This window comes from Stegostoma tigrinum, chromosome 6 (assembly GCF_030684315.1).
Source record: "Stegostoma tigrinum isolate sSteTig4 chromosome 6, sSteTig4.hap1, whole genome shotgun sequence".
NCBI lineage: Eukaryota > Metazoa > Chordata > Chondrichthyes > Orectolobiformes > Stegostomatidae > Stegostoma > Stegostoma tigrinum.
The window spans coordinates 12,641,176-12,665,006 of NC_081359.1; the positions used below are offsets into that span (position 1 = coordinate 12,641,176).

Below are 23,831 nucleotides of genomic sequence, written 5' to 3' on the forward strand. Positions count from 1 at the left end.
GTGAACCTCATTATTGTGAATCTCAGGTCAGATGTAGGCCTAACTGGATAAGGATGTGTTTTTTACAAATAGACAATGATACTTGGTCAACATTAGGTTTCAATTCCAGATTTTGCTAATTCATTTTAAATTCCACCAGTTGTCCTGTTGGGATTTTAATTGATTTGACAGAGCATAAGAGTGGACCTCTGGATTACAAGCCCAGTTAAAGCAGCACTACACCATCACGTCCCTTCTGGAAGAGCTGAAATTTCTTCTAGTTAAACATTGAAAAGACTGAAATATTTGGCACTGATTTTACATCGTGGGTTAGCTGTGCCAGGTCAGGAGAAATCCCAACCCCACTAACATGACTTTTAAAAATGGCAGATCTCAACCAACCTTTTTTGGCCCGGAGGTGTGGATAGGATTGGGAATCAGCCTGGGCAATGTGGGAAGTACAGAGGAGCTTGCCAATTCTTGAGGCCTGCGTGGAAACACCAGCATTATGTTAAAAGTTTTTTTAAAAAATGTAAAAAACATCTTTCCTGCTCTTAGCCCATCACTCTCCTCATTCTCCATCCCAGTCCATTGCCACCTCATGCCACTGAATGTCCTGTACCCACTCCCATAAAATCCACATCCTCCACGCCAAACTATGCCACAGTAACCAATCTATGGCCCCTCACACCTAAATACCACATATGAGCATCTATCCATCACCCATGCTCTCAACTACCTCCTGTGTCTCCAACCTTCCACAACTCAATGTCAATTAATAACACCAAAAACTATTTCTCTCACCTACCCAATGTAAAGTCTTTTGGTGTCTTCCATGAGCATACCTCCAGTAGTGTGTTGACAGAAAATAAAGTAATCTGTCTATTGATGATGTCAGTGTTGAAAAATCAGACTATAGTTGTCACAAAAACAGTCACGACATTAAAGTTACTTCAATTAATGCCTTGTGAAAACAAACGTTTCACCTAAGTGACTAGTCCCTTATGTAAACAATAATTTCACTTACATGTGCAGCCCTTTACGCATGCAAATATTTCCATTCTATAAACTGTTGAGTTGTCTGTTAAAGTACTCACTTGAAAAACATCCCATTACGAAAGTGGTATTTCGCGAAAATATCAAACCAGTAACATTCATACCAAACAAGTAGCAGCTAATGTCATCTGAGACAAATAGAATCTAATCAGGCATCCCTTGACATTCAATGACATTACCATAGTTGAACGCATGGTTATCAACAATCATTGGCCAGAAAATGGATTGGACCGGTCATATAAATACAGTGGGTACAAGGCCAAATCAAAGGCTGGGAGCCCTGTGACGCATAACTAGCCTCTTGTATATATCTGTAAGGCACAAGTCAGCAGTACGAAGGGATTCTCTCTGCTTGCCTGGCTGGTGCAACTTCAGCAACACTCAAGAACTCAATACCATCCAGGTCAAAGCAACTCACTTGATTAGCACCGTACACACTCTGCATTAATGCAGAGTGAATGCAGTGTGTGCCAGCTACAAGATACACTGGAGTGACTCGCCAAGGCTGCTTCAATGGCACTTTCCAAGCCTGTGACCTCTACCATGTATAGTGCAAGAGCAGCAGGGACACAGCAACAAAACCATCTTCAAATTCCCCTTCAAGCCATTTACCATCCTGACTTGGAGCTGTATTGCCTACTGTCACCAGCTTGAGATATTTGAACACCCCTGCGAACAGCTATGTAGGTGTACCCATACCCCAAAGACTGCAGTGAATCAAGAAGGCAGCTCACTGCCACTGTCACCAGACCAATAAGGGATAAACAATACATTGATCAAAAATGATTATCCAGTGATGACCACGTTCCATCCTCTTTAAAATTGCACTTTCTGCTAAAGTCAGTGAATTTCAGTTCCATTGCAATCCAGAGAACAAAATGTTAATATATGAAGATACAAAAAGAAGCACTTCGATAACTCACTTAACCTGATATACAATGTGAGCAAAAACAGCCCAGTTACTCCTTAGAACTATTGGTTGCCCTGCCAACAAATAACTAGGAATGATTTATTTAGTATGAATGTTTTTGAATCCGAAACTGCTTTAAAGTTTTCACTGTATCAGGGTTCAGCCTTGGTTCAGTAACATTTAATTCAGAAGATTATAAGTTCAAGTCTCACAACAAAGCCCTTGTGCATCATCTAAACTGACATTTCAGTTTCAAATCCTGAAAATGGTGCAGGTAGTTTGTCAAACCTAAGATCCCACGTGCTCTCTCAAATAAACATACAAGATCGCATGACATTATTTGGAGAGGTTTGGGAGTGTTCTACTTCTGCCCTGGCCAATTGTTGTCTCTGAAATAACTGCATAGAGGTCAGTATCCAACACCAGGCCATTCTTTAGTTACACATGGGAAGGCCTTGACACTGATACCCCTTCAGTGCTAGCTGTCAGAGCGAACAGGATTAACAGCTCCAATCAGTGAACCCATATTCTCCGAGGTCCACCAAGCTGTCCTCCTCTCAGTCACTGCAGTCTCTCAACGAACTAATTTAACAAAAAGTTATCTGGCTGTCCTCTTATTGCTGGTGAAGAATTTTACCAGCTGCAACTTAGCTATCTTGTTTTCTATGTTTCAGCAACGGCCTTGGTTATAAAATGCTTTGGAATATCCTAAATATATTACACAATTGAAAATCTATTTCTTCTCTATCTTAGATGTCATGGTTGTACATAATTGTTGCTGCAAAGGAAAAATACTGAAACTGGACTGAAATTTTTTTTAGAATCTGTTATAGAATCAGAGATCCTCCTGGACTCAAATGGCTTGTATAAGGTGAAGAAAAGATTGTCCTTAGAGACTGAAGCCAATCATTGGAGGTTTTTCTGGTGTGAGGCTGTGTTCTCGCTGCCTAGAAATGAGAGCAGAAGGATGCAGTCCAAAATGATACCTCTCAATAACTGTGAGTATTGATTGCAATGAAATGGTTCAGAATGTCAGTGATCACACAATCCACTTAATGTTAAACGTTGCAGCTTCAGTAAAACGTAATGGTCTTAATATCTCTGCATTCCTGTTATTTTTATGCTGGACCTAATTTTTGGCATGGAAATGAGAATCAGAGATGTACAGGATTTTCTCATGTTGCATTCTAGCCTCTTGACTGGCAGTGCCCTGCCATATTATTTTCCTGATGGAAAGTCAGGAGCAAGCTTGAGTGAGGCCTGCCATTACAAACAGAAGGCTGAAGGTAGAAGTGAATGAAATGAGGGGAGGCTACAATGTTCCAAGGACAGCCCCTGCTCATTAATACACTGGTCCGGTTCTGGAGGTGAACGTGGATCCTCTTGTACCCTCAATCATTACCCTTTCCCTCACCTCCATCTCTCATAATCCCTCATGTCAATACCTCCTCCCATCCCAATACTCTCTGTATATCCTCACCCTTGTTTACTCTCACCTCCCTAACATCTAAACTACATTTCTCTGAGCCCATTCAATATTCACTGTTAACAGAACTTGCAAGATCTACAGTGGCATTGACAAACTCAAAAGTCTGTCATGACAGTCAACAGGGCTGCATTTTACATTTTGATTTTGGTTAAGTCCAAGTTACACGTGATTTTGGAGGGTTTTTTGGCATGATGTCTAGCCGGATTTCTCACCCTGTCTTACCAAAATTGCCTAATTAATTACCTACACTGCCCCCGTGACATCTCTCACATTTGATTTCCGCCAAATTTTAATATCCATCATTCTTACAACAACTTGCCACTCAGCAGGTATCTATTGCAACACTAGCATCCTTTGTGCCTGCGTTATCTTTGAAACTCTGTTGCACACTTGGTCAAGCACTGGCATTCCAAAACTCTCTGCTCAGTCAAGGACAAAGACTCAGCATATTGGAGAAGGGAAAGATGCTACTGCAATTTTCCCGCAGGAACCTAAAGGTACTGGTAGCTGGAGTGGAGCACAGGGGAGACATTCTGTTCCCAGAGGACCAGCCCACGAAGACCTGTCACTTAGTTCAGAGCCACCCCCATAGTGTTGAGGTATAACTGGCAAAGCAAGCAGCACAAGGACCTTCTCTGCATTGCCAGAGCATGTTTTTCTCTCCTGTCTGCATACATTACCTTCACTCCGCGCCTTCACCCAGCCCATCGCCACCAACACTGACCATACATTTCCACAGGGCTTCAGTAAATGCTACCACTCTGGAATCAGCTCTAAACTAGCCAACCCAGCCCAATGATGCTGCTTAGAGCTCCATTAGTGGGTTTGGAACTCAGAGATGCATTTATACAGAGCTTCATAGAATGAGTATAAAATTTTTTTTGCTGTACTAAATAAATAATTGGTTTTGAGCTTAGCAAAGCCTTCATAATGAGATTCCATTGAATAAACATGTCCACAAAACATCACAAGCTGAATATATTAATGCCTTGAAGGCAGTCAGAAACTTGGTCATTCTGTCAAAGCTTTGAAACAGCTGAGCAGATGGGTCAGCTGAATTCAGGGAAAGCATACAAAAAAAATGATACTTCACACAGTCAAATGTGAAGTTCACTAATATGCAATGCAGAATAGCACTTTATTCATTGGATACTGTACTCAGCAGTGTGTAGGGTCATCCAAAATTGCCCATTTTCCACTCCTGAAATGTTGTTCAATTCAATGGCCAGTTACACTTTGCCAAACAAAGGGTTACCATCAATCATTTTATTAAAAGCTCATATAACCTGTGACATAGGAATGGATAAGTATATGTCTTTAGAACATCTCGTACATACAGTTCTTCTCTCTTGGCTCATGCCTCTAAACATTTTGCTGTTGCCTGTCTCTATCCACCTTTAAAACCATTCTTAAGACTTAACCTTTTTAACCAAGCCTTTTTCAATCACTGCCTTTTGTTTGTGTCAGCATCCTATTTCCCCATGCAGCTCAGTGTGGTGCTTTAGACTGTTTTTCTATATTGTTATGCACTTTTCTTTATATTTTACCAGTTAATATATGTGTGCTTTACCAATTTATCAGGAACCTTCTGACTGAAATGCCAAATTAATAAAAATGCTGTTTTGTTGTATAACAACATTGGAGTCAATATTAATTTGGCTGCTCAGGATTAACATTAACTCAGGATTAATGTGGAGCAATGCACTGGGAAATTTCTTCAAAACCACCTGCAACTTAGTGATTTGTAGCTTTTTCATATAATCTTGATGTACGCTCAGAAGAAAGAGTCGTGGGAAAAGAAAATAAAATAATTTGTGTCACACCTTGTTATTGAGTAAGCTCTTGAGGCTCTCACTCCCTTCATCACTATGATGCATTTACGTTAATGGTGGTAATTTAAAATGCAAGATGTTATTGAATAACTTAAAGGATTTGGAAAGAAGACCTTTAATTAACAATAATGCGATGGAGGTAGCCGATGCTGCTGGGAGGTTATCATCATGTAGTGTTGTACCTGCAAAGGCTCTTCAATTAACTAACTGCTTGGGCAGCTGAAATGTTTGTACTGTGTGCCTGCAATCGTCAGGTTAAAGTTAACCTCAGCAAGGTGTCCATCAATTTATGATGTGTGTTTTCCTCCTACAAATAATCTGGTAAAGCAAAAAGCAATTGAGCTTTATAAAGTGTTTTTCATGATCTCAGGAACTCTGAAAACATTCCAAAGTAAATTGCTTCTGAGTTACAGAAACCCACCAGATAAAAAATCAATCCACAGACTTCAGCACATAATCCAGGCCAACATTTAAGGAGTTTTAAGGGAACTTTCAAGTGGGATGTTAAAATTGAGGCTTGGCTCACTTCCAGGTGAATGTAAAATATCCATGACAGCATCGGAGAATAGGAGGGAGTACTTACAGTATCCTAACCAACATCCATAACTTGACAACATCACTAAAAAACATTATCTGGTCACTATTTCATTTGTGGAACATAGTTCAGTCCATCTTGAACAACAGTGCAGTTGAAACTATCGAGAAATCCACAGTGTTTACTCCACAACTGTAAAGAACAAGATCAGGATTTATTTTCTTTTAAGTTGCAATGATTTGTGAAACTTTATACAAAGCAAGTTTACATTGTTGCTGCAGTTATTTCCATCATTGAACCATTGTCTAAATCAGTAACAGTGGATAGATTTTCTTTTTAAGAACCACCATTGGTCACGAATGCATTATTCTGCCCGTTGCCTTGTTACTGAATTAAACAAATGTCAGCCTGACATATTAATAAATGTCTGCTTTCACTTGTGCTTACTATTTGCCAACAAAATGGTGACATACATGGTGTTGGGGAGATACATGCTCACAGTCACAAATATCAGAACATTTTCACTGCCTCACTAGGATATATAATGTAAAAAGCTAACGCTGACTTAGTCCCAGAGGACCAAGGGCGGCTCTATCAACAGAGAGATAGAGAATGTATTACAGCAACGTTGGATGTATTGAACTGTCACTAAAAGATAAAGTGATAAATGATAAGTGGTTTTAAGAGAACACAGGATTACAATAATGAGCATTAATGAATTTTGGGGAATTCTTCTATTTCAATTAGAATGGAGTGGGTTTTAGTACGGAACTCAGGGTATAGAGAAGAATCGAGTAGTGAGGATTATACACTAGTAATGGAATAATTTGATGGGAGGAAATTAGTTTTAGGGAGTATAATTCTTCAGCTAAACATTCCTGTATGTGCTACCAGCAGACAACAAGGTCAGAAGTCACATGACCCCAGGTTATCGTCTAACAGGTTTATTTTAAATCACAAGTTTTCAAAGTGCTACTCCTTCATCAGGTGAAGATATAACCTGGTGTCATGTGATTTCTGATCTTGCCCACCCCACTCCAACACCAGCACTTGCACACCCGGCAGCAAAGACGAACCTGCACTTTCTGAAGTGAATGCATCTTGTGTTTTATGCTCTTTGCGGCATTGCCTGCGCTGTTTAACTGAATTCCCTTAATGGATGTCTTTACCATTGTTTTCAGATCTGAGCAGAATTGAATTTACTCCTGAAGGACCCTACAACGTGGTTCTCAAAGATTCCCTGAACATTTCATGCCATGCCAACAGTTCTGTGATTCCACTTTACAAATGGACAAAGGTAGTGGTCTGATTGATATATGAAAAAGAGAATACATACTGAAATATGAATGATTTGCTTTTACAAAGTGGGGATATCATTGGTTAGAGTTGCTTTTTGGCTGGGATGAGTAGGTACAGATTAATATGAAGTAGAACACTAATACTGAAGCTTCAGTAAGTAAACGCTTGTGTTACCTACAGGAAGTTACAAAACATCGGAATAATCTAACATTACTTCATTGAGTTCTATAAAAATCTAATTCATCCCTGGACATTCCTCTGTGTTAGCGTTTTATAGTTTATTCACACCTGATTTTTAGACCTGCTAACATCCCAAATTAGTTCACAGCCACGTTAAAGTTGTGGAATACAAATGCTATGACGTCAATTGATTTGATTTTTAAAAAAAACAAATAAAGCTTTCTCCTGTCTTCCCTAAAATTAGCTTGAACTTCAACTCCACATTTAAGCTATGTTTACTTTATAACTGCAACATAATGGAAATGAAACTTCTTTTTAGCAAAATATAGCAATGCATCAAAATTCTGAAGAGTTGTTCTTGAAGAGAGTGAGAGTCTCTTTTTAGAGTCTTGCTTAGGCACAGAGACATACTTTTAATGTAATAAGCATAGTGCATTACAAGAAGTGTATTAATTAATTATAAAACAATTTTGCTTGATAAAATAAAAATAATTAAACAGAACTATGATAAAGGAAGAAAATATTTTGTGTGTTTATGTATATGCGTATATTCATGTATATTTATGTAGATAGAAAAAGAATCCATTTTAACTGTTCGAGACAGCTTCCCAAAAATGATACATCAATTCCAAACTGGTCTGTTCACAAGAATTCCCACAAAATGGTAAATTTTCCCTTTTCATTAAGACTCCAAAAACTCTTCTACTGGGGCATACTTTTCAGTTGGTCTCTGTGTTAATGTTCCTTCCTCTATGAGTTGACCAGACAACTCCATCTGCAGCACCAGACCCCAGGGGCTGTGTTGCTTTTAGTCCAATTTCTGACTCCATTCCAACCTACTGAGGGGTCATTCCGACTTTTCCCACAATAAGAACCTGACCCCTGTGAGTCTTTTTCTCACAAGTTTTGTAAGGTCCTTCTAGAACTCGAACTGTTTGCACATCCTTTGGTGTTCCTCTCTTGTCATCAAAAATGTTATATTGTTAATCAATAAAATCTGTCTTCTGACTTTACACCAAAGTTGACCAACCCAAGTGTCAAGCTGTGACTTGTTCTTGCTTGTAATTCAAGGATCATTGGGATCAATACAATGCAAAACAGTTGGCCTTTTTAAAACAATAGAAAATTTTATTTTCTGTAGCAGTAAATCTAAGGAAAAGTAATGGTTCAGTCAGCATAACAGATGCAAACGTTACCTGTGAATATGGCCAGCAAATAAAGTTCCTGGTGGGGGTCGAAAGGTTTAGTTTTTCTTTTGGCTTGGTTCAACTTCAGATTTCTTTCTCTCATTCTACCCCTATCGTGACCGTCTTTCTGTCTGGGTCATTTATTTTATACTGACTGTGCTAAATCTGCCATCAGCCAGCAAACCAGGCTCTGGTATACATTGTGAGATACAATACAAGTGGCATTTTCTGACAATAATGTGTGGTGTGTTACAATAATTAAACAAAATAAGTCATCAGTTTGTAAGTCAATGATATCTGATACTTCTTCAACTTTGTATCCAGGGTTTATTGAACGAGTGTACTTAATATTTGAATTGTGTGCTCTGTTGCCATATCTGAAACAGAATGATGTGGTGAAATGTAATGATATGGTGAAAGCTCTTCTGAAAACAAACAAAAATTGAGCTTTGTTTGTCAGACCATAATTTCCTCTGGGAACCCAAACGCAGCAAGAAAACTATACAAAATCTGTAAAGTTTTTCTAGTTGTTACTTGATTCATCAGGAACATCTCAACCCATGGTTATCACAGTGAATAACTGTTGCCCTTCACATTTTGCAAAATCAGTGTACAACCTCTGCCTCGCTCATTTCCATGGTTGAAAATGCACCAAAGGCAGCTTCCTTTCCACAGCTTGGCATACTGTACCCTCTTTCACTGTGTCTTCTATGTCCTTATCCATCCATGGTTCCCAAAGACAGCCTATCTCTAGGTTCTTTGTCAATGTTTTTTCTTAAGTTTTGATCATGAAAATCACATTAAATACTGGAATTACAACTCTGGCTCCCCATCTAACACCATCTTTATTAAATTCTGTACATAAGGTCATGTGGCCAAATGCAATTATGAAATCTTGTTACACCAAAAAAAAATCAAAGACAGTATTTCAAACTCTTTTTGAGCATAACTTCACTCACTGGCACTCAAATACAATTGGTTTCTCCCCAACATTATCCAACACATGAAGGATGGCAGTATCTACTATACATGGAGAGAAATTACACTCAAGCTTAATCTTTTACATAGTGGTGCACAAACATTGTGTTACCTTCCAATTACCATTACATAACTTGAATGCTTTACTACAATCCTTTGTCTAAAACCACAGAAGACTCTTCCTCAAGGATGTGATGATTGGATGCAATAAGATTGCTAAATCTGGTATGGATTTACCACAATAATTCACTGGACCCAAAAGAAAACATACTGAAAATTGGGCATATTTCTCACTGTTTGAAACTTATTCTGGGTAGCTAGTCCCATCTCTGCCTACCCTGTGACCCAAATATACAAAAACAATGTTGAAACATTTCATATTTGGCAGACTTCATCTGAATCATGTGCTTTTCCAAACTTTGGAGAACTTTCATCACACTGTTTGCCTGTTTGGAGTTGAAATACATACAGCATTCGAATAACAAGCTATTCCTTAAATTCCTTGCACAAACAGTTTCATTATCCTTTGAAATATTCTGGGATTGGGAGGAGGAGCTGAAGAAGCACCAAATGGCAACCTAGGGAACTGAAAAAGTCTCACATGGGGATATTAATAGTTCAAGGTGGATCGAATTCTTCACCTAGTTCAAGTTGCTGTTAGGCATTTTCAAATCTACTTTCGAAAAAAAAATCTGGCCTCCTGACAACATAGTGAGCATCCTTGAAATCTAGCAAGTTATTGGCTGGTTAAAATCTATCCCCTGATTTATAATTACTTTGTATACCGATTACTCTGTTCAATTTGTGCAGTACTCTCTGTAGGCAGTCTTTTTAACTTGCTCTATTTTCTCCTTGAAGCTGTGGGCAGCGGACAGGGTCTGCAGTAAAATGTTCTGACGTTTCTCTGAACTCATACATTAATGCTACTGTTATTTTAATCAGCCTGTTTAGACATGTTATGATGCATCTCAAAGGTCAGTAGGACCTGAACCTAGGCTTTCCGACTGTGAGGATCCACAACGCCCTCTGATTACTTCAGCATCATATCCTTGATCCAGATGGCCAGTTTCACTAAACACTCAGGGATAATTATGATGTCTTGTGTATGAGTTTTGTTTCTATGCAAAAACTCTCTTTTCCAGTTTAACTTCAGTGTTTATAACCAGTTCCTTCTGGGCAAAGCTGATTTTTGATCCTTCACTACAATAATTGCCAATGTTGTCTTTTGTTCATTTGTTAATGACAGTTACCTTTCCAATAATTTCTCTCCTCCATAACTTCCTAATTCTATAATGTGATTTCTCCACTGACACTGACTCAATTTTTGAGTGTTTCAGGAGTCTTACTGACTGATGCCTCCATGTCAACCTCTCTGCGTGCTGTGGCTCTACTCAATATTACTGAGGCTGTAATGCCCTCTGAATTTTCATTGGATAGTCTTGTACATCTTACTGAATGGATCTCAACTGAGCCCTCAGCGACTTGCTGCTGTTCCTTCCAGCATTTCCCCATGTACCTCCTTCTAATATGCCTTGATGTGTTGACCTTTTTCTGGAGCTATGACACCCTATGTTCATAAATAGACAATTCTGAGTCCAAAGTTGGCTTAAACACTGACAACGGGACTTTCTAACTGCCTTTGTTTGAACCTTTGTCTTTGCTTATTTATTTTAGCAGAGGCCTGTGCATTGTTAACAATGACTTCTCTTCAGTCACATTTTGCTACCTCCATTGTCAATTCTGTTTGGAAAGCTATTATATAGGTTAACTTTAGCAACATCTGCAACTTACTCCAAATGTCCTCACTTTTTAAGGCACTTAAACTGGCCTATAAAACTTGAAATTCTTTGAAATTTCAATGGATACACAGCATTTTTTCAAAACTGCAATAAACTCTCCACCATTCTCACGGGTAGCTGAGCCCTTGGCCCAAACCAATAACCTTCTGCAATCGCAAATGATTTTGGATTTTGGACAAGTTTAAACTCAATACCTGACGGTGGCATCTTTCTCTGATTCAATAATGATAAGGAAATTCTCTGGGCCTACTCCAGTCAGAAATGTCATTCCATTTTCATTCCACCTCATGCTTCATGAACAGTAGGATTTTCAGGAGCATCCAGGATACTATTGGCAGTGATTTATGCACAAAGGCTTCAAAGAATATCCACTGTGACTGTAGCCTCCTACATTCCAAATAATACTGATTGATACAGTCAAATTGTGCTCAGATTTTCCACTGTCTTATTGGAAACATACCCAATCTGAATTTGATCAGCTAGGGTATTTTCAATCCTACCATATTGCCAAATGTAGCATCTTTTTTCAGGACAGACTAAAATAATGCACAGCATATATAAAGCCAATCTGAATTAAAAAGGTTTATTCAAGTGTAAACATTGATACAAATTGCCACAAGAAGGATACTTTTACAGGTTACATCAAAAGCAAAAGAAAAGCAGAAATAAAATGCAACAAAAAGACAAATTTGCAAAAGTTAGTGATTGCAGACTGGGGACCTGCCCTCTGATACTCTATGATACTCCTGTTTCAGCCTTGGTTCATTCAGCATCTCAAACTAACTTGTATTCTGCCAATATTTATATGGTTACTGATAGCTAATCCTGCTGATATGGTAGTTCTGACAATGAAAAGCACATAAATTGAAATTATCCAAAGAAGATTTCAAGTGATGGGCCTTTAATTTTTTTGTCAGCCTGCTCCACTGTGGGATTATTCTTGGGCAGGAAGATTGTGTTAGACTGACATGGAAATAAATTGTCTTTGTGGTTTCCAAGAGTGGTTGCCTCATGTTTGGCATTTGACAGAAATGGAACTTCTGAAAAAAAAGATGAGTGGGAAGCCTGGACTGTTCTAAAGGGACAACCAGGTGTGAGCAGTGCAGAAGAGCCATTGAGAGACAAGGTGGATTTGACCTGAAAAGTTAACTTTGGTTTTCTCTTCATAAATATTGCCAGATATGCTGAGTATATCCAACATTTTCTGATTTCCACCATCAGAACTATTTTGGATCTCAGCCTTATCTGGCTTCATTGAGCTTTGCTACGGTCAGAAGAAATAAATTTTTAGTGAAAACTATTTTTATTATTTTAGACTTGTTCTGATATCATTGTGACATACCAACCTCTTCTAGTTGGGATGAATTACTACATGAGCTGAGTCAGCCTAGATCAACAATTTGACTCAGTATTACACTTGATCTGCTTGACACTGATGGAATTGACAGGCCAGAACATAAGTAAACATCTCAACTATTTCATTTTGTCCAGGAGTGCAGCCAATTCAGCAGTTTTAAATATTAAGTTCAATTTAAATGAAAATTATGTCTGTACATAATTTCTTTTGTTTTCTGAAGGTTAATGGAACAGTATCAAGTTCCAATCCATTGATTTTGAAGAAAATAACTGAACAGACTGCTGGAATTTACATCTGTGATGTTACTGTTCCAGGAACTAATCTACATCACAGTTCTTACATTAATGTCACCATCAAAGGTAAGATCTAAGGACTTAAAAGCCAGTTGGATGAGGAGAAACTTTAAGAGAAGTTTCTTATGTAAAGACCTAGAAAGGATTCAGTGCAAAATTAAACTTGGTTCTGTGTTGTGTGTTTGATGGCAACACAAATTGAATATAGTTCAGCTAAGGTTTGTCCTATCCTGTGCCAGAAGTCCATAACGAGGTTGAATTTTTAATAAGATTTTTGCAGCTTTCAGAGCAAAAAAAAAAGAATTACTCCTAGTCCCACAAGGATCCTCCAATCCACAATTGACTCTTTGAGTGGCCTCCCATCATAAACACCTCGTCACTTTAACCTGAACCTTCTTTTCACAAATTCCACTTTCCCGCAATGCTCCCAGTCAGCAAGTTGATCACGAGCTTCGGCTTAAAGCCCAAGTCTTCCAACAAGGGAACTAGCAAAGCAATTAATTTTCTGCACACAATATCTGCCTGAATTCTGAATATTTTATGCGTCAATAGGAAAGCAAAGCTACTGAAACAAATGAAGCAAAATAACTTTATGATGAAGATATTATTTTTCCCCAGGTTATTTGATCAAAAAGCTTTCACGACTCCCAAAGTCTTATTCATTAGCGTTGGTCACATGATGAAGCACACGGCACAGAATTGAATGGTTGTCCCACCCAAATGACCAAAGTGTTGATGGGAGCTGCCTGTCTGCCATTTATTGCTCTGAGGAGGTTTAGTTAACAGGAGCTGTGATCCCCATCACTCACTGAGGAGGAGGCCCCTTCTCAGGGGCAAATCTGATTTGCCAGCAGCTCTGTTATCCCCGTAGTGCCACTGCAAGTGGTGATCACTTCTAGTATTCCAAGTAGCTCTACCAGATAGCAGCCAGGTTGGTGGGAAGTGTCAGTGAGTGTTTTGAATTGGGGGGGGGGGTGAAAGAATGCCTTTGGGGGTGATGTGTTGATCGTTAGAGGGGCTATTGACCCTCATTCTACAGTAACCCTATTCTTTCTCTGGACTCTGTGTCCAAATGTGCTGGTGTGAGTGAGTTGCTCAGCAATGACCGAGGCTACTAGGTAATCATCGCACATTTAGCCACTGACATGAACAATGGAATGTGACATGTACCAGCCTCTAAGAACCCTAATAGCACACCTTCACATCCCTTCTGCTGCATCTCAATGCTACACCCCGGATTGCACTGACCATTCTTTTTGTAATACTGCCGCAAGTACACTTTGCACTCAGGGACTCACAAAGATCCAGACAACACGTCTTGACTTTAGAAGAACCACTGAAACTTCAAGTAGCTTAAATTTTTGAGTTGGTGTCATACCAACAACAGCTTAATCAAAGAAGTGACCAATTCACTGCAGGTGTTGATCTAAAAGTAGAGAATATGATTTCACCGAAACCAACTTCTGAAACAAACCGAAAGAATATACCACTAAAACATTATTAGAAAAAAGGCTACCTCCCCACCTATACTCTCCTCTCCACCTATTTACTTTTCCCTCCATCTTCAGTCCGCCTCCCCCTCTCTCCCTATTTATTCCAGAACCCTCACCCCATCCCCCTCTCTGATGAAGGGTCTAGGCCCGAAACATCAGCTTTTGTGCTCCTGAGATGCTGCTCGGCCTGCTGTGTTCATCCAGCTCCACACTTTGTTATCTTTGAAATAACTGTAGCTGATCAGCAATATCTTCAGGCATTTGCCTCTAAGATGGTTATTGCAACCATCATCAGGGCTACTCAACTATCCAAATCTTGAATAAGATACGCCTAGTCCCATCCAGCAAGACAGAGTTCAGCATTTCTTGACAAAGGCAAACTATGCTTTTTAGAGTAGGACATCGGATGAAAGTATTCAAGAAAACCCAACTGTCTGGGGAAAGTCAAAGTCCAACACAATGCTGCACAGCTGCACGTGAGGAAGAGTGAATGTAAAACAAAGTAAGTACATCAGTAAAATCAAAGAGGAGTCTGAAATGTCACTGCTTGCAGATCCCAGACAGTGTATGTGTTAAACATGACACATCACATGGATAGCATCAGTAGAGCTGAAGTCTTTACTTCCATCCAAGTGACATATCCAAAAAGAAATGGACAACTTGGATGAAATGGCAAGACCAACTCTGGTGCAAGTGTGAATATCATCTCTGTATGTATCCGTGCAACATGTACTCCAGGAAACTTGCACAATGCAGTGCAATTCACACACAGTAACCCCGCCACTAACAATAGTGCTGACATCCCTTGCATTGTCATTATCCATCTTCAAAGTCAATATGGATCCTCAAGATGAGCCCTGAATTCTTTCACTTAGTGTAACAGCTGGTCCAGGCATTATTACTCTGTATGCATGCATAGATTTCAACATTATTATGATCAATGAGATAACAAATTCTGCAGTTGGAACGCTAAATGTTCCAAACTGTGTAATATTGGACAATGCATCAATGTCAACAATTGAGAGAACCTCTCAATTCACACAAGATTTATTCTAAACTATGATATAAGATTGCTCCTGACCTTTTTCATTTCCAAGGACCTGACTAGTTCCCCAGGTTTCTTTTTATAAAGCAAATTAAAAATACAGCTAGTACATTGGTTGTCGACACACTGGCTGCCTTATTCAGTATGTTCAATGTGCCTGATAATGATCCCACCCCTCCTCACAACCCTCAGTCAAATAGTCTCACAGAATGCACTGTTCACACAATAAAATTCATGAGCATTAAATGTAACATAATTTGCCAAGATTTCCAGTTAGCTGTGCTAAATTTACATACTGGTCCTCATTTTCAATGGAATTGAGCCTATATAGTGTGTTCAGTCAGTCAATTTTATGTATATAACATAAAAGTAACAGTCTATAAGCACAGAACTCTGACTATATATACATCTATGATCTTATAGTAACATAAATAGTTAGTGTAGTTAATGAAGTTCAAGGCATTTGTCTCTTCAAAAACTGAGACCACATGCTAACATACGGATGATAATGGAATAGCGTAGGTTAGATGGGCTTCGAATTTGTTTCACAGGTCAGTGCAACATCGAGGGCGGAAGGGCCTGTACTGCGCTGTAATGTTCTATGTTCTATGCTCACAGTGACATTGAACCCAAGACATCAGATCTTATCAAGCCAGGGAGCAAACTTGAAGGGCCAGCTGGTCTATACTCCTGCTCCTAATTCAGTTGTATGTTAGTATGCATTTGCGACACAGTTTTTTTTACCACACTGTGAGTGGGTTTGTGAGTGGGCTACAGGGTGAGAGGTCTTGGGGTGTGGAAGCATCTGGGTGTGAGATAGATGGGCAGATAGTGAGGTCAGAGTGGTAGATATTTGGGGAAAGAGTTTGTTGCATTGAGAGCAGTTGAGCAAATCATGAGACTTGGGTGGATGGGTTAGTCACTAATAATCGTTGTTAGTCACTTATTGATGCCAGAAATAACCATTAGGCCAATATTGTAGTAAGTATTACCAGTAGGCATCGTGCATTAGGCCAAAATCTCTGAAGCTGATGTCAATACTGCAGATATTTTCAGATGTAGCAGAGCAATATAAAATACCAAATACAAATTTAAATTACTGCAAGTGTACACTGTTAGGATTTCTGAATGGTCACAAAGTACAGCAACAGCAAAAGTCTCATTAGTTGCTCTCAGTATTAGAGGATCCAGTCTGATGGTTTAGGTTTATGACATTTTATTAAAATTTCTGTGAAATCAGGTGGCTTATCCTTGGGGGATGATGGTTCGAATCTTCAATGGTTACAGTTCCCTTTTTGTTTACTGAGAAATTCATTCATTCAAACTGCTCACCAGAAGTATATTTTTTTGAGCTTTACTTTGTTGTTTATTACAAGTCACTCGAAGGTCAAATTGTGCTGGATAACATTTTCAGGCTTGGGGCTTTTACCCAGAATACCTACTATACAAAACATTATAATTATGTTCAGGAAAGAATAAGATCAGGCAAGGTGAAGGGAAGGTCTTTCAAATCCAGTAGCACTCACCTCTCCAATATTAAATCTCACCCAGCCCAGCATCCAAATACATTTTATTCTATTGAAATATATTGAACTCTACTGATTTACAGGCATTTCTAACATTTAGAACCCTTTGAGGAAAGAATATTCTTTAAAAATCTAATTTAAAATTATGTTCCACTCATTTAAATTGGTGTCCACAAAACCTTCCTTCACCTCCTCTATCTGATTTAGGTTTTATGTATTCTAGGTTCTCCTTGAGCTCACTTTATGTGAAACAAACCCAGGATAAAAGCTCTAATGCTTCGAAATCACAGTAAAATCATCACTAACCTTTTTCTCTCTACACTTAAAATGTTCCTCATGGGCTTACATAGGGACATTTCCTTTATCCATTTAATCAATCATCATTTTACTTCGGCACTGTCTCTTTTAAGATGAGGCAATTATGTTTGGATGTGGTGGAGGTTTGGAAATTAGTGGAAATTTATGCTTTGAGCTCCCTATCTCTGAGTGTTTGATCATACATTTTTTGACTGTCAAGTGTAGAGTTTAGTTCTACAGGCTGACAAAAAATTGAACCAGGATGTGGCTGACTCAAGGTCAAGCTATCCTTTGCATCTCATTCTCCAATATGTATTGTTCTTGTGACATTCCAAATTGAGATCTGTCACAATTAATAAATTATAAACCTGCCAGGTTAACTCTGTACACTTCAGCTCCACTGGTCTGACCAGCTGTCTACATCATTCAGTAGAAACTAATCATTTGCCATCTGTAATATACTTGCTCAATATTTAGTTTCATAGAAATTTAAAGATACCAATAGGTGTGACCTCTCATGCCTGCTTTGTCCTTCAATAATACCATGGCAGATCTTCTCATTCTACATTGCTGCCTGTTCCTGCTAACTTTTCATCTTCTAGCTGGTTAAGAATGTGTCCATCTCTGCCTTAAAAATATTCACAGACTCTTCTTCCTCTGCATTTTGTGAAGGACAGTTTCACAGACTTAGACCCTCTGTGAGAAAACATTTTCCTCATTTATGTCTTAAATTGTTAACCTCTCATTTTTAAACAAGGATTCCTGCTTCTAGGTTCTCTCACAAGAAGAAACACCCTTTCCTCATTCCCCTGTCCAACCTTTCCGCATAGGACAAGTTGACCATTCCAGGTTTTATTCTATCAAACCTTCTCTGAACTGCTTCCAATGTTTTTATATCCTTTTTTAAATAAGGAGACCAATACTGTAACAGCACTCTAGAGGTGTTGTCACCAGCATTCGGTATAATAGAAGCATAACATCTCCATTTTTGTGTTCAATTGCAATAAACAATAACGTTCCACTAGCTTTCCTAACTGCTTGCTGCACCTGCATACAAATGTTTAATGATTCAGACACTGAGATAGTCACACCTTGCTGCATCTCACAGCTCTGCAACCTCTCACCTCTTAGATAAAATGTCTTTTTTTATTAATCTTCCTTCAATATGGGCAATTTCCAACGTGATTCTCCATTTTCCAGATGTTAGCTCTTTCACTCAGCCTATGTCTTGAAGCTTCCTCTCCAAACTTACTTTTTTGTCTATCCATGTGTCATCAGCAAATTTCACAACCACACCTTTCATCCATATCCATGTGAATTATAAAAAGATGGGGCCCCTGCACAGATTCCACATTCATGTGATCTTGCAAACCAGAAAATGAAACATTTATGCCTAATCTTTGTTTCATGTTAGCTAGCCAAACTTCCGTCCATGCCAAGATGTAACTCATGTACCATAATCTTTTTATTTTCTGCAATAACCTTTGTTGTGCCCCTCACAAATCGTCTTCTGGAAATACATGTTCAGTACATTTACCAGACATCCTTTATCCATAACATGTGTTTCTTCTTTAAAGAACTTTAGTAATTGGATTAAACATATATCTCTCCACCATACTGTCTCTGCCAATTACCTTGAATGCATTTATTTGCCCTATTATAATAGATTCTAGCATCCCTATGTAGTCTTTAACTTGCTGCTTTCTGCCTCCCTCTCTCTTTTTGACTAAAGGAGTTATGTAAGAGGCAGTTCCATATAATAGGTGAGTACAATGCCATTTGGTTTGCACTGTTGCAGAAGACTAATTCCTACTATCCTACCTTGGCTTAACCTCTATGACCGCTGGATCACTGCTGACTAAAACTGTTTGGTTACTGTCAACCTGCATTTTTAGGTGATTTTATGCACACTTCATGTGGATGCACTGGTCTTCCATTTACCAGCGCTCCTGGGTATTCTATCAGGTGAATGTTAGAAATCAGGGAGGTGGCTGAGATGTCTCCCCTCACCTACACTTCAACTTTTGGTAGGAGTAACCGGAAGGCAAAGTACAGGGCTAATTTTGGTAGGAGTAACCGGAAGGCAAAGTACAGGGCTAATGGTAAGATTCTTAGCAGTGTAGATGAGCAGAGAGATCTCAGTGTCCATGTACACAGATCCTTGAAAGTTACCACCCAGGTTGACAGGGCTGTTAAGAAGGCATACAGTGTTTTAGCTTTTATTAATAGAGGGATTGAGTTCCGGAACCAAGAGATTATGGTGAAGCTGTACAAAACTCTGGTGCGGCCGCACTTGGAGTATTGTGTACAGTTCTGGTCACCGCATTATAAGAAGGATGTGGAAGCTTTGGAAAGGGTACAGAGGAGATTTACTAGGATGTTGCCTGGTATGGAGGGAAGGTCTTACGAGGAAAGGCTGAGGGACTTGAGGCTGTTTTCATTAGTGAGAAGAAGGTTGAGAGGTGACCTAATTGAAACATATAAAATAATCAGAGGGTTAGATATGGTGGATAGGGAGAGCCTTTTTCCTCGGATGGTGACGGTAAGCACGAGGGGGCATAGCTTTAAATTGAGGGGTGAAAGATATAGGACAGATGTCAGAGGTAGTTTCTTTACTCAGAGAGTAATAAGGGAATGGAACGCTTTGCCTGCAACGGTAGTAGATTCGCCAACTTTAGGTACATTTAAGTCGTCATTGGACAAGCATATGGACATACATGGAATGATGTAGGTTAGATGGGCTTGAGATCGGTCTGACAGGTCGGCACAACATCGAGGGCCGAAGGGCCTGTACTGTGCTGTAATGTTCTATGTTCTATGATGGTTGAACGTGCTGAACTTCTCCCTGTTTAGCTAGTTCAATAATGTCCATCAGATAAAAGGAGCTGTCTGACATTTTGGGAAGGGAGTGAAAGAATTACAAGGGGAGCAGTAAAGATTTATAAAGATGAGGAATCCGACTGGTGGGATAAATTTTAGAAGCGGGGCTTTTCTCCATAAAACAAAGTGCAAGTTGAGAAAGACTATGTTCTATTTCGGCTGTTGTTGCTGCCTGTCCTGGTTCCACTGCTGCCTAGGCCCTATCTCTAGGTTTCTGCTGCTGCCGCTGCTATAGGTGCTACTGCCTAAGCCCTGCCCAGGGCTCTAGTTGCGGACTGGTGCTGTTAGTGTCACTGTTGCTGATGTTGTTACAGCTGGTGTTGCTGCTAGGGCTAATAGTTGTAGTAGTAATTGCAGCAGCACACAATCTTGATTCAAGGTCTCCAAACAACACAAAATCCACTCACAGAACATTCAATGTGACCAGCCAGCTCGGAGGCAGTTTCCCGATCAGCGGAGATTCTGAATGCCCCCCTTATATTGGTCAACCAGGGATTCCTGGTTGGCCCAGTTTAACCACTCCAATCAAAGATCTTGTACTCAATTAGGCCCTCTTGGTTCCAATCGCTTCATGTGAATTTTTCTTTAGCCTCATTTTATCTTCTAAGTCCTTTATAGTGGCTCATTGGACTCTTTCAAAGGCAATCATATTATAAAGAATGAAAGTTACGTATGGACCAGAACTAAACGAGGTTAGAATTTACCACAGGCATCTTTTAGACACCAGTGTATTTTTTTGACGTTTTTTTCATTTTTGTACATTTCGAATTTGAATTTATATTCACAAATGCCTGTGAAAGAATTTGAACTTCTTATCTGGGGCAACTTTTTCACTTAGAGGATGGGTCATGTGTGGAATGAATTGCCAGAGGAAGTGATAAATGCAGGTACAGTTCTAACATTTAATAGGCATTTGGACAGTGACATGAATAGGAGAGATTTCGAAAGTAGTGGATCAAACAGACAAGTAACACTCGTTTAGTTTGGGAAACCTGGTCAGCATGGATGAGTTAGACTGATAGGGTTATTGCCTTGTGCTATGACTCTATGAATCAATGAGAGGATATTTGACAGAGTTATTCAAAATCCTTAGGGCTCTGGACAGTGTAGATAGAATAAAATGGTTTCCATCGGTGTAGGAGGTTGTAAACCAAAGGATAACAATTATCAGAATGCACTAATTCAAGGTGAAAGAACCAAGGGCAACACAAGACAAATCATTGATAATAAGGTGTGGAGTTGGATGAACACAGCAGGCCAAGCAGCATCAGAGGAGCAGGAAGGCTGACGTTTCGAGTCTGCACCCTTCTTCAGAAATGAGACAAGGCAAATCATTGTTGCATAGTTTGTGGTTTATGGGCTGAATGTATTACCCACCAGTGTGGAAGAGGCAGATTCAATGTGGCCTTCTAAAGGGATTTGGATGATCATCTGAGAAGGAAAAATAACCAGGGTTACACTGAATGGGCGGGGGGGTGGGTGTGGAATGGAATGAACGAAGTTGCTCTTGTGTTGGGGCAACATGGACAAAAAGGGCCGAATAGCCTCCTTTTGTGTTGTGACCATTCTACGATTCTACAGTCTGCTATAAATAATAGGATAAAAACTAATTCAGAATGTAGCCCAGAGGAACAAACCACAGATCAGATTTATTGAAAATAAAAACAGTATGTTTGAACAAAAACCGAACAACAAATTATAACGGTTTACAGAGCATATTTATTCAACCTCAATACAGAAAATAATCAATGACTGACCTGACTCTTTACTGATCTCTTTAATAATATTTGACCTGAGATAGTACTCTAACAATATTAGTTTGTAAAGTTTATTACACCAATTTTTACGGGATTTCCTATCTTTTTCTTGATGGCCTGTTAAGAACTGGTGTACTAGAAATACTATACTTACACATAGTGTGTTTGTTCATTCGTTCAATGCTAATGCATATTCTCCCCAAAGGCAGGTCCTTGGCTCATTGTCTGCTCTTGAGCTTCTTCGTGAGTAGATTTCTTGGCCATTTTTATCAGTGGTGGTTTGTCATTGCCTCCCATTCTCAGGGACAGTGTGAAGAAACAGGTCTCAAGTCAACCTCAGCTGAACTTAAATTGAACCTGTGCTGTTGATGCGATCCCAAATCCGATGTTAAACATCTAACCTAGCTGGTCCACCAGACACAGTCAATTTTGAAATTTGTCGCAAAATCAAAGGAAATCAAAGATACAGCTGTTAAAATAAATTAAAGCCACCAATCATGCACTATTTACACATGAATACAGCAAATAAATTGGTTGGAGAGATTGAAAACCTTTCCTGTTGAGACAATTGCTACATTACTATATTGATGTGTTGCAGATAGTTAAAGACACAGACTCTGAATTTTGAAAGGTTGGATGGTGATGGTAGAAAGGTGATTGCAATTGTCTCTGCCATTAATCCGCTACACTGTTGGTAGTAATTGAGTGATTTTGGTCAAGTGAACCATTTTTCCATCGTCTTTTTTCAATCAAAGCCAGAGTTATGGTGAATAATGGGGATAAGCCATGTGGAAATTTCAGATAACCAAGAATGTCTACAATTCCACAGATTACCAGGGTTTCAATAGTTTCTATCAAATTCATATCATACATACATTTATTTGTTACCCAAGTGAAATGTCCTTTTGATTTAGTAGGTCAATCACAGGACAAAGTTGTAATGAAAACTGTCTGAAATATTCTGTTGCTGTCAAAGTAATCAGCCTTAGAATTAACCAGTGGTAAAATCCAAACTGAGAAAATGGAAAGTGAAGCTCCAAGCTAAGATGGGTAATTACTTCAAGTAATTATAATGAATAATGATTTCTTGTTAAGCACAGGATCCTGGTCAGCAATTTCCATCAACCTGGGTGTAGCAATTAGGTAGTTTGGAGTTTTCGCATGTTTCTTTCAAAACATTAACTTTTGTAATAACTCTAGGAACAACAGAGCTTGATTGTGTTGGTGTCATCCCAGTGAAATGTAACATGCTTTGAAATTCCTGTGTACTGGTCTGGTTACAATAAAGTGATTTACTGTTCACATTGGACATTTTGTCCTAGATTTCCTGAAATATACAATCATGTTTTGTTCCATAGGCAATGTGAGATTCCATATGGAAGTAAAGATTTGTAATTGACACAAGTAAAAAAAGGTCCTGAAATAAGTTTAAACTTGTAATGGTGACGCTGGAGCTTGTAGCTATTTTCTACACATTTTTAAATTAATGACTTAGATTATTTGTTCTTTTGTTAGATCTATATGAAGCATCTACACAGCTAACAACATTTGTTTCTGAATTAACAACAAATTCAACAGATGCAGGCATTATTGACACTTTTCCGATTTTGTCCTTTAGAAGTGAATCCTTTGATCTGTTCATATATTTGGCAAAATGAGTCAGAGCAGTTCAAAAACTGGAGTGGTTTTTCACTCTGCACCTAGTCAGAGTTTTGACAGATTTTCATTAAAACATTGCAAAAAAATGGTTTGGGGCCTACTTTGTGGCTTCGCCCTCCATTTCCCAGTATCAGACAGGAGCAGCTAAGCAGCTAAACGATATAAAACCACCAAATCTATCACCTGTTATGTGCTCTGTAGTTTGCCTTTCAAAAGGTTGCACCCATGAGGGGTGAAGTGTTCCAGAACTCAAGTGGCTAATCAGTGAGCTACTGTTCTT

General features: G+C 39.0%; 1 protein-coding gene across 1 annotated transcript in view; it reads left to right on the forward strand.

Annotated features, from left to right (window-relative positions):
- The window catches only part of si:ch1073-15f19.2 (T-cell surface protein tactile), a 91,034-nt gene that overhangs the window by 62,127 nt on the left and 5,076 nt on the right, over positions 1 to 23,831 (forward strand). Inside the window, exons 7-9 of the mRNA XM_048533279.2 lie at positions 2,767 to 2,943; positions 6,983 to 7,098; positions 12,822 to 12,960. Coding sequence (XP_048389236.1) covers positions 2,767 to 2,943; positions 6,983 to 7,098; positions 12,822 to 12,960 — 432 coding nt within the window. The remainder of the gene's footprint in view (positions 1 to 2,766; positions 2,944 to 6,982; positions 7,099 to 12,821; positions 12,961 to 23,831) is intronic.